The 14,871-nt window shown below is 40.5% G+C and overlaps 1 protein-coding gene across 6 annotated transcripts in view; it reads right to left on the bottom strand.

Annotated features, from left to right (window-relative positions):
- Nucleotides 1–14,871, bottom strand: part of SGCD (sarcoglycan delta) — an 841,450-nt gene that overhangs the window by 182,143 nt on the left and 644,436 nt on the right. For 5 of the 6 annotated variants that reach the window (XM_032477185.1, XM_014552116.2, XM_032477186.1 and 2 more), the window contains one exon: nucleotides 9,433–9,534. The exons of the other annotated variant lie outside the window; for it this stretch is intronic. In XM_032477185.1, coding sequence (XP_032333076.1) covers nucleotides 9,433–9,534 — 102 coding nt within the window. The remainder of the gene's footprint in view (nucleotides 1–9,432; nucleotides 9,535–14,871) is intronic. 6 annotated transcript variants of the gene reach the window in all.

The raw sequence follows: 14,871 nt of genomic DNA, 5'->3' as shown, positions 1-14,871 counted from the left end.
GGGAGAGACTAAAATTCTTTTAAACTACTGAAGACAGGACAAGTATCCACAGGTAGGGGTCCCATGGAAGTGAATTTCAGCTTTGTGTAAGGCGGAGCACCCCAACAGCTAAGAGTTGCTCAGTTAGAAAAGTCAGTGAGTTCCCAGTAGCAGAAGCATTTCAGAAGGAGCTGGAGAACCAGCTCTCAGAGTAGCTGTAGGAGACATTTCTGCAGGGTCTAGGATGCTAGCCCAAAAGATGTATACATGTCCTCCCAGTCCTGAGTCCCGAAGTCCCACCATACACAGTAACATTTATGATGGTTCATTCATTTGTCCAACAGATATTTAGTGACTGGTCCTGACTTTGGGGACAGCCATGGCTGGGTTTAACTCTCAACTCTTTCTAGCTGTGAGCCTGTGGGCAAGTTAGCTTTGCTGTGTCTCAGTTTCCTCGTCTGTAAGATGGGAATAATACCAGTTCCTGCTCATAGAGTTGCTGTGAAGATGAAAGGACATGCTTTGCGTAATGCACTTCTGAACAGTGTCTGACACACAATATTCAGTCAATTAAGATCAGACATTGGTAGCAGTAGTAATACACACAGCTCCATACTTGGGAGCTTCCATCAGCCTATGGGTGGCATGGATGAAGGCTCACAGCTGGGCAAAAGAGCACAGTGGGGAAAGATGGGCTTTTAGTACCACCTTTATCTCTTCCACCTTGTCTGTCCTGCTCACACCATCTTCTCCATAATAAGATACTTTGTATGTGGCTGACAGACAATTAATCAATCTAAAGCTCCTATAAAAGACAAATTTGTCTTTACCTCCCTACCTGAGAGGCTCTTCTAGAATCTTTCAGTTAAAAGGATCCTAAGAGTTATTTATTTTAAAAAACCAAACAAACAATGACAACAATTTGCTTTCCTTCCATGTGATAGGTAAGAGTTAGAAACCAGGGACACAGTGGTAACCAAAGCAAACAATGTTAAATGTTAATAACAATAAATCATATTGCAATTTTATACAGTACTTTATACTCAAGGTTATGTTCCAGAAACAGTAAAATTTACACAATAGATTTTACATAATTACATAAAATAAATGAACTCTTATAATCCCGTGAAAAGCTTACAAGGTAGGGCTATTATGCCCGTTTAACAGATAAGGAAAGTGAAGCACAGAAAAGGTCAAATACTTTGCTCAGGGTAACATAGTTAGTAAATGGTGGCACCAAGATTTAAATCCAGGAAGTTGGTGTTCCAGACCCTGCTCTTAAACATCACTTCATAACTGCATTTCTTGGTCCCTGACATCAAAGAGATTCTATATTAATATATAAGAGGAAGCAAACAGGTAAGTACATAAATATTTAGTTGTGTAATAGACACATATAATATATAACTAGAAAGTAATATACCTAAGCAATATGACATGATATACTATAATGACAGAAAATAAAGCCAAGGGATAAGGGGAAGTTGTCCATCAGGAGGTGCCATTTGAGCAGAAGCCTGGATAGAGTGAGGCTAGGTTTGCATCCAGTCTGGTGTTCTCAGACTGTGGTGCGTGGACCCCCCCCCCCCCCAGGGCCCTGGCAACCTGTGGCCGATGACAGGGAGCCTGGGTGGGCAGGGGAACAGGCTGTAGCTCCCCAGCCCTTGCCCAACCACAGCAGCTCAGCTTCCATGTGGTCTGGATTTGGGTTTCCAAGGAACATCTGACTTCAAAAAGATTCTATGGCTTTAAGAACAATGTTCGAGAAAACCCCTGATCACGTCCAACCTCTTTAAGATCCTGGACACAGAAACTGAGAGGGACGAGGAATGACATGCTCCAGAGCATGGAGGGAATCCCAGCAAGACAAGCAGCGCACCCAGAGTCCCCAACTTCGAATCCAGTGTGCTTTCTAGAACATAGAACTTCTAGCCTTAACCTTCCTCCCATCCAGGACACTGTAGTCATCTCTAGAGGGTACAGACAAAAGAATTTATCCAAGTGACTGTGTCTCCCTGTTTGGACACTTCCTAACCAAACTCCAGGCTTAGCAAGAGGAACTGCACACGTGCTCTTGCCTGTCTCCTGTATTTATGAAAATGTCCCCCCCTGCCTCCTATTCTAATTTATATTTTTCTTGATCTTAACCCATTATATCTTTTCTTACTCTGTCACTGTCCATATTTCTCCTAACCTACTTCAAATCCTTTGTGGAAATGTGTAAGTGCATGGGGGGAAGGAGTGATTACAGTAGGGGTCTGGCATGACTACACACTTCTGAGTCTTCCAGTAAATGAGATTCCAGTGGTGGACCTCTGGGCACCACAGCAGACAACAAGAAAGGGTGTGGGGCAGCCTACTTGCTCAATGGCCCTCAAATCATATAATTAGACGTTCCCAGCCTTACGTGAAGTTTGGACCGACCTCTTCTATGAAAAACTCCAGCTGATACAGTTACAACTGAGATTTGATCAAAGCCCCCGTAACTCTTGTATGTCCAGTAGGAACTTCATTTCAGAAAAGCATGCACAGTCAATGCCTCCCCAGTTAAAGGAAGGGCAAAAACCTCGTCAGCCCATTTTAATTCTAAGACCTCCGAATAACTCTGCTTCTCAGCATAAACAAACAAACCGACCAAAGGATTAAGTGCTGATCTGTTCAGTTTGTGTGTCTGTTTTAAAAAAAAAAAAAAGCAAGCAGCTGGTTCACCCTTTTGTCCACAATAAATTACGACACGTAAAAAGACAGATACAGTTGGGGAATGGCAGTCGGCTTCACAGTACAGATGGGCTTATAGATGACCCTTCCAACTTTTAATGATCTCCGTAATTTATGTGTGAGCTAAGAAATGCAAAGATGCCTAATGTGCTCCTCTGACTGAGTACAAATCACTTTTATTTACTTGGGCAATACTTCATGGTCCAGTTAACTTCTTAATTAAAAACAGCAAGATGCTCGTGTTCCATGCAAGTGGCATGGAAAAGACTGTTTTGTGTGCAATATGTTCAGCTGGGAGTTGAAGCTGTTTCGCGTACTGACGAGAAGACATCACGGCTTTCATTCGGAGTGTGAACTAAGCAGAGACACAGCTCTTCCCATTCTAACGATATTGTCAATGGAGCCTCTTCAGACAAAGCTTGTACTTGTCTGCCATCCACGTTACTTTATTTAGCCTTGTGCAGAGCATGCTGAATCCAAATCAGCTTTCCTCTCCGTTTGCCTCTTCCCAGGCATTCTCTGGCACGGTTAACGAAATAAAGACAAAAAGGAGGCGTGTTCTAGGAGGTTCCGGGAGGGAATGGCTGTGGCGGCCCAGAACCTCAGCCTCTGGAAGCTCTGAGACTGCTATCCCTTGCTGCTGAACTTGGACAGTTTTTCAAAACCCACAGAAGCCAGATGACTAGGAGAAAACTGGGGCAAAAGAGCAACAAGAAATGAGGAGCAGTGAGTCTTAAGTGACTACAAATCCTAAGAAGTCAACCCAGTTTCTGGACTCCTGCATGATGAGACAGACACAGCCTCACGCCCATACACCAGGGGCTGCACCCTGGAGGGGCTTCAAGGGCCATAACAGAAACGACGTAGGCAGGCGGGGTGTAAGCCAGGAGTGACTGACGGCGGCTCTGGCACAACAGAGAGCACACCCCGACCTGAGAAGAGGCACCTTCTACTGAACTCCAGTCCTCAGGAGCATCAGACCACTCTGCCAGACTTTGCTTTTGTTTTGTTTGTTTGTTTGTTTTCCCAACAGGAATAAAAAAAAAGTAGATTATTTAAAAAGTTTAATCTTTAGACATTTAAATACTCTATCTATGGGCTGAATTCAGTTTGTGACCTCTGTCATAAGCCTTCATATCAATAGTTCACTTCGAGGGAGGGTGTAGCTCAGTGGTAGAGCACATGCTTAGCATGTATGAGGCCCTGGGTTCAATCCCCAGTACCTCCACTAAAAAACAAGTATTAAATAATAATGATGATAAAGTTAAATTAAAAAAAAAATTTACTTAGTAGTTTATAAAGTGGGTCACTTAAATCACTTCATCGAACGCTCACAATCAATTGATAGAGAATATTCAGTTAGGGTTAGATCAGCCCTATTTAAGCTTGGTCCTGTTGCATTATCCTCTGCTGTTTCCAATTTCATTTTCTTAATACTTTTGAATTAAGTCAGGGACTTAATGTCTTTGGCAGTAAGTTATTGCTTGTGAGAGGGAAATGGCTCAAAGATGACTCCTTGGTCAAAGAGTAGCATTGGTTGCCACCCAAGTTCAATGATACAGCACATGAGCTTGACCACGGTGTTATACTGTCTCTTGGTATAGGCAGCTTTTAAGAACCCCACCCATGTATGATTTCATAATTCTATTAATAGGTTTTGGTAGGTAGAACATGTGAGTTTTTAAATAGTAGAACGTTTGAAAGACATAAATCCCATTAAACTTTATATAATAATTTTCCACTTTAGTCTGCTAAAGTAAATTAATTTTTGTACCCCTCCTCCAACTTCTCTTTCTCCTCTCTCCTCTCCTAAACTTCTAAATGCAATATTGAAATGGGCTAGGACCCTTATATCCACTCCAAATATAGTTTGAGAGGAGTATGGAGATAAAACTCATTGCACAACTTTCCCACTGCTGTAGGCCTGGCATACAGTATGATCAATAAATGCTGGTTTTCCTTCCACGTTAAGTTATGTCACTACACATTAAGTTACGCTAAAACTCCATCTAGTTCCAGTATCATGGGATGATAGGTGCGATGTCTCTCTGAAGAAGCATGGATCTGCCACTTTTGTCCCAAATGACACTGTGATGAAAGGTCTCCTTAGCACTCAGGCATTCAATCTATCTACTAGTGGCTCCTGCCAAAAATCTGTAGCTATAGTTTGCAATTATAAAGATGCCTACCACAATGAAATGGGATTTAAATAGTTTTACGGCATTAAATCCCTTACCATCACAAGTTCCCGTGCTAATGCATTCAAGTATTCCTAGGGACAAGTGGTCTCTGGATGTGTTGGTGGAGTAATTCGTGTGTCCTTTCCCGTCTGTTTCCTGAGTGGCATGACACGTGACCACTTAGAAGCTATGTGTCCGCACAGCTAAAGCTAGAGAATCCCAGGGCTTTCATTCAATTCCCTGATGGAAGTTTTCATACAGATGAACATGTGCTCTTTTAATTTATCTTCCCAAGTGACTGCTATCACACTAATCAGTTTTTAGTGACTTCACCAGGGTTGCCACCTTCAGTAATGAAATTGGATCGAGTATCGAGCATGGCGTAGATTGCCTCACCAATCTCAGCTCGTCTCGGATCAATGAAACACAAAACCAAAATGAAGTCAAGTGCTGCTTCATTAGTTATCCTCACGCAGAAGAGCTGACTAATCCTGTTCAACTGGACACAGGTCTCTTTTCTTTGGGAAAAGCAGAAGGAGACACCCCATGAAAGCGAAGCAGCTCTGATCTATGGAGGAAGGAGAGTGTAGATCAGCCTACAGAGAAGAGGCTTGCAGGGAGTCTGGAAGCAGTGGTCAGGTGACGCAGGAAAAAGACCAGCAAGCTGAAGGTGACAGAGTGGGGAATGGAAGCTACTCCATGTGAGGCTCTTGTGAATATCACGTGGGGCTCGGATTCAGGAAGTCTGGCAGATTCTACTGCGTGCCTGCTTACCAGGCACCCCCCTACCTTCTTTCCTCCTGGAACCTCAATTTTGTTCAGCCGGCAGTTATCCCTGTGTCTGATGGACAGAGAGCCCTAGAGATGAAATCTCTAGGTTCTCATTTTGTTCTTTTGCCTTCCTGATCCAACCTGTTTTCACTTTTTGAGACAATTCAAAAAGAGACGAATCTCTCTTTGCTGCTGTGCCTCGTATGCCTTCTTGGTGCTCTGACGTCATCCCAAAGGGAAGCAGTAGAGGCCGACGCCCTGAGCCACTTCTCCTGTCTCTCCTCAGCCGAACTTAGACACATTCAATCGCAGGCAAAAAAAGAAAAAAAAATCCTCTTTAAGTTGGATACAGTTAGGCAGTAAATAGCTGGCTACAAAAAAGATGGATCTTGATAAAATGACAATTTAGTCTGAACATTTTTAAGATATGCAAATTGTCTTAAGTACATTCATGTAAAGTTCTAAGAAATGCAAAGTAACTTGTAGGGAAGAAAGCAGATCAGTGGATGCTTAGGGGTGGGCTGCGGGAAGGAGGGTGGGTGTAAGATGACAGAGGAATTAGCAAGAAGCATGGAGAGGCTCTTGGTGATGGATATATTCACTGTCTTGGTTGTGGTGATGGTTTCACACATACACACAGATGTGAAAATCTATCAACTTGCACACATTTAATATGTGTACCTTATTCTGTATCAATTATACCTCAAAACAGCTCTTAAAGTTTTGAATATTACTTACATATAACAATTTACTATTATTATTTGGAGGAAGAAAAGTACAGAACAGTATGCGAAGTATAGGTGCTGATAAAAAATATATACGCAGGGAAAATGTCTGAAAAAATATACTAAATTGTTAACAGTGCTTGCCCCTGTGAGACAGATTTAAGGGACACTTTCATTTTTAATGATTCATCATTCAATTGCGCAGATATCTACTGAGCACATACCACGTGCCAGACATTTAGCAACAGGGCTGGGGATCATGGGAGGGAAAATCCAGACAACGGCCTGCTCTTCTGAATGTATGTTCTTAAGCAAATGTGAATGTCAAATGATGGCAGTTACAAGACAGAAGAAAAACAGGGTGATGTTTTATATATGACTGTTGTGCTAAAGGGATTGATTGGTCGAGGAAGGTCTTTTTTTAAACAGTGACATGTGAACTGAGACCAGGATGACAAGAAGGAACCTTCCACGGAAAACATCTGCCAGAAAATTTTCTAGGCCTTAATGACAAGTTCCGATTTTATTCCAGGTGCTATGGGAAGTCCACAGAGAACCCTTTGCAAAGAGGTGGAGAGACTTGATCTATGAAATGACTACTTCAGCTACGATTTGGATTATGAAGCTAAGAGCGAAAGGCAGCAGAGAGAGAGGAGGTTATAGCAACGGTGCAGATGAGAGAGGTCGGTGGCTTTAACGGGGGGAGGGGGGTGTGACATGTGATGGAGAAGGGTGGATGGATCTGGACACACGCTTCAAGTAGAGCCCACGTGACTTAATGATGCGTTTTATTACACATGCATATCTGTATGTCTTCTTGTCTTCACTGAGAAGACAATGACTTTGTTATCAGAAACATAAGGCTAAAAGCTGTACTTACTTACTATTTATTTTTTGGAAGGAAAAATACTTTCTTAATAACAATGGAAAAATAGTGAATTCTAGTCCTTTAATTTTCTTTAAACATGAATTTGAAAGCACTGGATTCAAGTCACTGCTTTTTCAAAATTAGAGCAAGTTTTTCACGATTATCATTACTTTTTAAGGTTCCAATCAAGTGTATCTTTGACTTGGGATCGATGACTGTTGATTTTCAGATACCCTGGCTGATGTGTTGGCCAAGAGTCTAGTTCCTGGCTATGGACCTGAGAGATATACTAGGTAACCTTTTCAAGTCTTGTAATACAAGTGTCTGAATTCCTTTATGTGCTTCTAATTCTCCACCAAGGAAATTTTTGTCAGGATATTTTACTTAACACATATGAGCTCTTCTACCCATGTTCTGAAAATCTGCTCTCCGGCACCACAAGCAGTCCAGCCAGACCACTGACGCATTTATGGAAATACCCCTAATACAGGCTAGAGGGGTTGGCAAACTATAGCCTACAGCCTATTTTTTGATGACTCTCGAGATAAGAATGGTTTTTATATTTGAAAGCATTGCAAAAAAGAAGACAAATAAAAGGCTAAAATATTTACTATCTGGCACTTTACAGAAGGAGGGAAATGACCAGTCCAAATTAGTGAGATAAACTAGTTTAATCTAGGTGAGGTTATTGACCTACAGCACACCCAGTAACTCAGACGATGATTTCACTAATCTGCCTGCTAAGTTGGGAGAAGCAAATACACATCAAGAATAATGCAATAACAGCTACTTCTTAAATGCGTGAAATCGACTGCCCGTTCAGTCCAACGCAGAATCACCACCCAGTCCCCCTTGTTAGAGTTTCATCCCACTATTCCTTCTAGGGTAGAGCTTCCTCAAAAACCACGGGTATGTTTACAACATTCTTGGTACTTTAAGTGCTTAAGCCGTGTGTGGTGGGGTCCCCATTACATTTCATATTCACTGACTGGGTGGCTGAATTAATTTCTCTTTTTGCTGATATTAAGATCATGGTTCCCTCCCTTTTACCAGGCACACACAGAGGTAAAACTTACTGGCAATTCAGTAGTTGCACTCCAGTTTAATACAATCAACAGCTTAGATAGCACTCAGATAAAATTACCCACTGCATCAAGCTGCTGAATTTCATTAATTACGCTAATTGATGCCCACAATGTAAACGACGCTTTGGGGAACTTCCATGTTATTTTCTACTCGCAGGTAGACACAAACCAATCCCAGGCAGAGCAAACGAACGCATGAATGATCCTTTTCAACCAGCACACTTCACTACCTCACCAAAAAGTAAACATGAAAGCCAAAGAACAACCAACCCCCAAAATACTCAAGAATGAAAATTAACTTTCATAATATTGGTTAATAAAATCAAGGTGTCCGGGAATCACTTTCATCAGGAAAAGAAAGAAGAAAGCAAGACAGAAAGAAAGAAAGGAAGAGTGAGATTTGGTAGGAGGCTCTGGTTAACAGAGAAGTTTTACAACCAGATTTCCTGAGTTGAAATCCCTGCTCTACTGCTTTGTAAGTAGGTGGCTTTGGACAAACTCCTTCTCCAAGCCTCAGTTCTTTGATCTGCAAGATGGAGGCAGCACTAATTGCGACCCCAATGGGCCAATCTGTGAATTACACTAGATAAAGATGAAGCCTGGAAGAGGCAAAGTGCATGGGCACACACTCGAGACTGATTGTTTAAATATCATTTCAGAGCATAGTTTTAAAAATATTAAACCAGTTCTAATCAACCTTGGCTATACTGTCCAAATTTCTCATAAAAAATAAAATTCTAGGTCTATTGTAGGTCAGTTTCGAAAGATGGCTTTGTAGCACCTGACCAATAAAAGCAACGGCAAGACTTCCTTGGATTTGTGTAGTGCTTAAGGCATTTCCACATCGATTTTCTTGCTGTCTTTGCAGCATGATCTGTAAGTTTCATTGATAAAGGTTATTACCCTCAGAGAGGCACAGAGAGGACGTCTCATTTGCTTACAGTACGAGAGCAGTGATTACACTCAAGACGTCAGAACTGAACGCATCTCACTACCTGCATCGCTGCCCTCTGCCCCAACCCTCTATACTCAGCTGATGGCAAGATAAATTTCCCCAGATTTAGAGCCCCGGGAAAGAACAATTCCTTCTCTCTGCAGAAACTTACTGGTCGGGACTGGATTTCTTTGGCGTAGAGAGGTTGCAAGAATTCTGAGTCTCCTTCTAGCTTTAGACCTTTCTCCGTAATTCTCAAGTTTCCCATTCCATCCTGAAAAAGAGGTAACATGGGAAATTGGATTAGCCAAAATTTCAAAATACTTCAGTCTTTTAAAAATTGAAACAAAATTATTGCCTTTTTTTTTTTTTTTGAGAGGTGGGATAAGAAGGGGTCCAAATGAAGACATAAAATACTAGGCAACATTGTTCAGTATGATCATGCACATTACCCTCTCTGCTCACTTATTCTGAGAAAATCTACTCCAAGCAATCCTGGAAAATTGAGCAAATTTTCCAAACAAGCAAAATGCAAGAAATGCCCTCAAGAGATCAACTAGTTCAGATGGAGACCCTTTTTACTAGGCAGCACTGAGAGAATGGAGGCAGGAGGGGAGTGGGAAAAAGAGAAAAGGATGATTTCCCTCGTTAAAGTGAGAAATCCGGTTTTACCGTCTATGCAGAAATGACAGACTGTCAGTCTGTGGAATCCAGCCTTTGGACCTCGTGTCTTTGGCTCACAAAACACTTAAGGAGTTGAATTATTTACTAACATTTTTACTAATATTTTATTATGGAAATATTAAAATATATACAAAAGTAGAAAGGATAAACAGCAAATACCTAAGTGACTGTCATTTACCTTCCACAGTGATCAGTTTATGGCTACTGGTCTGTACATTAGCTACTATGCCCACCTCCTTGGTTTAAAGAGAACGTGATACCATCACCACACCAGAGAAATAAATCACCCCTAAATATCATCAGAAACCCAGTGGCAATGTTCGAATCTCATTAATATTTTCTCTCTTTATATTTGCTTATTTGAATCAAGCTCCCTACTGCAACTGATTGACACAGAAAACACCAGGTCATCTCCCAAATCTCCTGTCAGTCAATTTCTCTTTCTTCCATTCGCACACATTAAAGATACTCTATTTGATAAACAAAATGTAATTTGTCAAAAGCATTTCCCAGAGTTTAGGTTTCTGCTGAACATTCCCATAATTGCCTGTCATGTGTTCCTATGTCCCCTGTATCTCCTATAAAGTGATGGTTAGATCAAGACACATCATCAGTTCAGGCTCAATTTTCTAGTAAGACTAAATAATATCCTAGGAAATGGAATATATTGGCTTTCTATTGCTACCGTCACAAACAACCACAAACTCAATGGCTTAAGACAGCATTAGCTGTGTGCTGGAATTCAGACCCAGGGCTCAAAGCGGGCAAGTCAAGGGGCCAGCAAGGCGGCTGCACTGCTTTTTGGAGGCTCTAAGGGAGGACTCATTGCTTGATTTTTTTCTAGCTTCTCAAGGCTGCCCACATTCCTGGGCTTGTGGCCCCTTCCATCTTCAAGTCAGCAACGGTCAGTTGACTCTCTCTCACATCCAGTCACTCTGACAATGAATCTTCTGCCTCTCTCTTTCACTTTTAAGGACCCTTAAATTTCACTGGGCAGACCAGAATAATCTATTTTAAGATCATCTGATTAGCAACCATAATTCTATCATAACCTTAATTCCCTTCTGTCATCTAATGTAACATACTCATCAGTTCTAAGATTAGGACACTGACGTTTTTGGAGGTGAGAGCATTTTTCTGCCTCTCACATGCTCTCTATCAGGAGGTATGTAACATCTTTTGCTGTGATGTCATCAGCCACTGGTGATCTTTGTCTAGAGGATCCATCATTTCACTAGAGATTTCAAATTGGTGATAAAATAATTATTTCTTCTTAATTTATTAGTTGGGCTATTCTATCAAGAGAAATGACATGCCATCACCTATATGTTTTACCTTAAGTTATAGCTCATATAGGAACTTGATAGATGCTTGATTTTTCTTCCTTTATTTATTGATCTTCAAAATACTGAATTGGTGATTCAGTATCCTCCTGAGATGACCAATGACATTATTACCTTTCTCCCATACCAAAAATCTGTGTTCTCAGTAACACCAGCAATGGTTACTCATTTGATTTAACCCACAACACACAAAGAGCAATTTCAGAAAACCAGTGCAACATCATAAGGGAAATGCAAATTAAAACCACAATGAGGTATCACCTCACACCTGTCAGAATGGCTGTCATCAAAAAGAACACAAGTAACAAGTGTTGGCGAGGATGTGGAGGAAAAAAAACTCTTGTGTACTGTTGGTGGGAATGTAAATTGGTGCAGCCACTATGGAAAACAGGAGGGAGGTTTCTCAAAAAAACAAAAATAAAACTAGTTATATGACCCAGCAATTTCACTCCTCATTATATACCTGTGAAAAAAATAAAGACACTAATTTGAAAAGATACATGCACCCTAATGTTCATAGCAGCATTATTTTCAATTGCCAAGATATGGAAGCAACCTAAGTGACCATCAATAGGTGAATGGATAAAGAAGGTGTGGTGTATATATACAATGGGATATTACTCAGCCATAAAAGAATGAAATTTTGCCATTTGTAGCAACATGGATGGACTTGTAGGGTGTTATGCTTGATCAAATAAGTCAGACAGAGAAAGGTAAATACCACATGATATCATTTATATGTGGAATCTAAAAAAATATAACAAACTAGTGAATATAACATAAAAGCAGCAGACTCACAGCTACAGAGAACTAGTGGTTACCAGTTTGGCGGGGTGGTGCAATGTAGGAGTGGGGGACTGGGAGGTAGAAAATACTGGGTGTCAGACAGACTACAAGGATATATTGTACAACACGGGGAATATAGCCAGTATTGTGTAAAAACCGTAAATAGAATATAACTTATAAAAACTGTATAGAAAGTAAAACTAAAAAAAAAAAAAAGAAAGAAAAGCAAAAAGAACTTACGGAGGCTGACAAATCCCAAGACCTGCAGTCAGCAAGCTGAGGACTCGGTTTAATAAAATGAATCATCTTTCATAAAGCAAATCATACACAAACATGTAGATGCTTATAAAAAATTATGCCTACATTTTTCTAATAACACTTGAAAACTGGAAGATTTGAATGAAAAATCCAGGCTTTCAGCATCTCTTGAAAACTGGGAGCCCTAGCGAGTCTGAGCCTGCCTTCTCACACGGCTGCCACTGGCTGGAGGTAAATGTCCGCCTGAACCACACGCTCCCCTGTTCACTACGCAGCCTGTTTCACTAAGCTGGGTGTTCTCAGACTCCTGGAGTTTCTCACTTGAGGGTACCACGTCTGCTCTCCAGCACTGCCAGGTACTCTGCACCTCCAGACATTCAGTACAGACACCATATGGAGGGTGGAGGGCACTGAATGACCAAGTAGGAAATGGGCATTTTCCCCCCATGCCTCCTTTATAACAGCACTAGTCTGTGGATGAGAACAGATCTTTCAGGTCACTATTGTTTTTTCAGGGATAGCAGGCCATCTGTGTATTTCTATTTTTGGTAATTGTGGGGACAGCTCTGCCAGAGGGGCCCCAGACTGTGCATTTAAACTCAGTGTGAGAGGCAGGAGGCTGGAGGGCGTGTTCACATCACACTAGCAACAAGCAGAACTCACAACAAAGGAAAAAAAGAAAAAGGAAATATCTACACAAACCCCGCTCCCACAAAAGGATATGTTTTCCTGTTTTGGGTTACTCTTGATGATTTCCGTTAGTTGGAGAAGCAGACCTTTTCACAGAAATGTAACAGAGAACAAACCTGACTCCATATTTGATCTATTCCTTTAGCTCTAAAGTTCGTGCTCTGCTGTCTGTGCTTAGTCGTGCTGGCTTTGCACCTTTGTAAGAACAGTTGCTTATAGCCTGAAATATATAAGAGGGCCCATTCTCAAGGCTCTGACCTTAAAAGATATAACACTTTTCCATTCATATATAGATAAAAAGTTGCAGAACAGAAAATAACAATTGTCTTGTTGAAAGTTTATAGGAACATTGTGACTAGACCTACATGGACAGCTGCAAGAACAAAGGATTCCTGCACCAAGAAGTCTGTAATGACCAGATACATCCCCTCCCCTTTTAGTGTAAAAGAAACATGAAATCTATCCTTGGGTAAGATGATTCTTTGGGACACTAGTCTACCATCTTTCTTAGTCTGCTGTCTTTCCAAATAAAGTCACTATTCCTTGCCCCAACACCTCCTCTCTCAGTTTACTGGCCTGTGGTGAGCAGCACAAGCTTGGACTCCGTAACATGAACATATACTAAACCTGATATCTGTAAATAGACTAAACTGGCTTATTTATTTATTCTTATGTGATTTGTGTTTATTAAACAAACAAGAACTCCCAAGTATTCTCAAATAAAAGATTATATTTGCGGTAATTAGCAAGCTCATTTCAAATAAATCTCCCTCCACTCTTACAGTACATACATAAATCACATACTCTTAACACTTATCGATGACTTACTGGGTGCTGATTACTATACTCTGCACTCTGCAGGCTTTAACCTCGACTTCTTTATTGTTACCGAAACTACCATGTGACTTCTTGAATTTGATCATTAGGAAATAATCATGTAAATGTGCAAGTATTTGGCTATACAGCTGTTCATCACTATGTCATTTTATAAAAGAAAAAAATGAAAACTTAGAAACTAAAAGTTTCATGTTAAAAGGGTAAATACACTGGAATAGAATACGACATTGCTCCTATAGAGGAATATTTAAGAATATAGATAAACATTCATAATCCATTATTAAGTGAAACCATCAATTAACAAAGAAACACATACATGCATTTTGTTTAAGTATCCATATATACATATTCATACACATACATACATGTAATCATATGTGCACATAACAGGAAAAACTCTAGAGAAAACTTCCCAAGGGAAAAATTCTAGAAAGACATATACTTAAATGTTAAGGTTAACTGTTTTTGCCTAAAATGAGGGATTCTTTTGTTTTCTTCTTTTTGCTTACCTGCACTTTGTAATTTTCTACATATACCTCAACTGTAATAAAAACACAAATTATAAAAAATATGTTCTCATGGATTTATTTTTAAAGTCATCATTTATCAAAAGTCGATACTGTGTCATATACTAAATGCTACGGTTATATCAGCTCATGTCATCTGCTCAATGAGCCTATGAGAGTCATTGTTTTCCTTATTTTACACATGAAAAAACTATGGGTAAGGATCTTGCTCCCAATCACACAGCTAGTCAATAGCAGAACCAGGAATCTGAACCCCAGCCTTTCTAATTCAGACAATATACTGGTACTCACTATTGTCCCCTGATCTAACACACACAAAAGTAATACATTGACGGTATCTGCGGGATTTCTTCATGTCACTTTGATTTTCGCTTATTTGGTCAGTGCGCTCAGCAGCTGCACAGAGGGGCATCTCCAACCCCAAGACTAACACCATCCATTCTTACGGTAAATCACCTTTACTCCATGTTCCTGGGGTCAAAGGCT

The sequence above is a fragment of the Camelus ferus genome, chromosome 3 (assembly GCF_009834535.1).
Source record: "Camelus ferus isolate YT-003-E chromosome 3, BCGSAC_Cfer_1.0, whole genome shotgun sequence".
Classification (NCBI taxonomy): Eukaryota; Metazoa; Chordata; class Mammalia; order Artiodactyla; family Camelidae; genus Camelus; species Camelus ferus.
The sequence above is the reverse complement of the archived record's forward strand: the minus strand, read 5'-3'. Positions and strand labels throughout refer to the sequence as shown.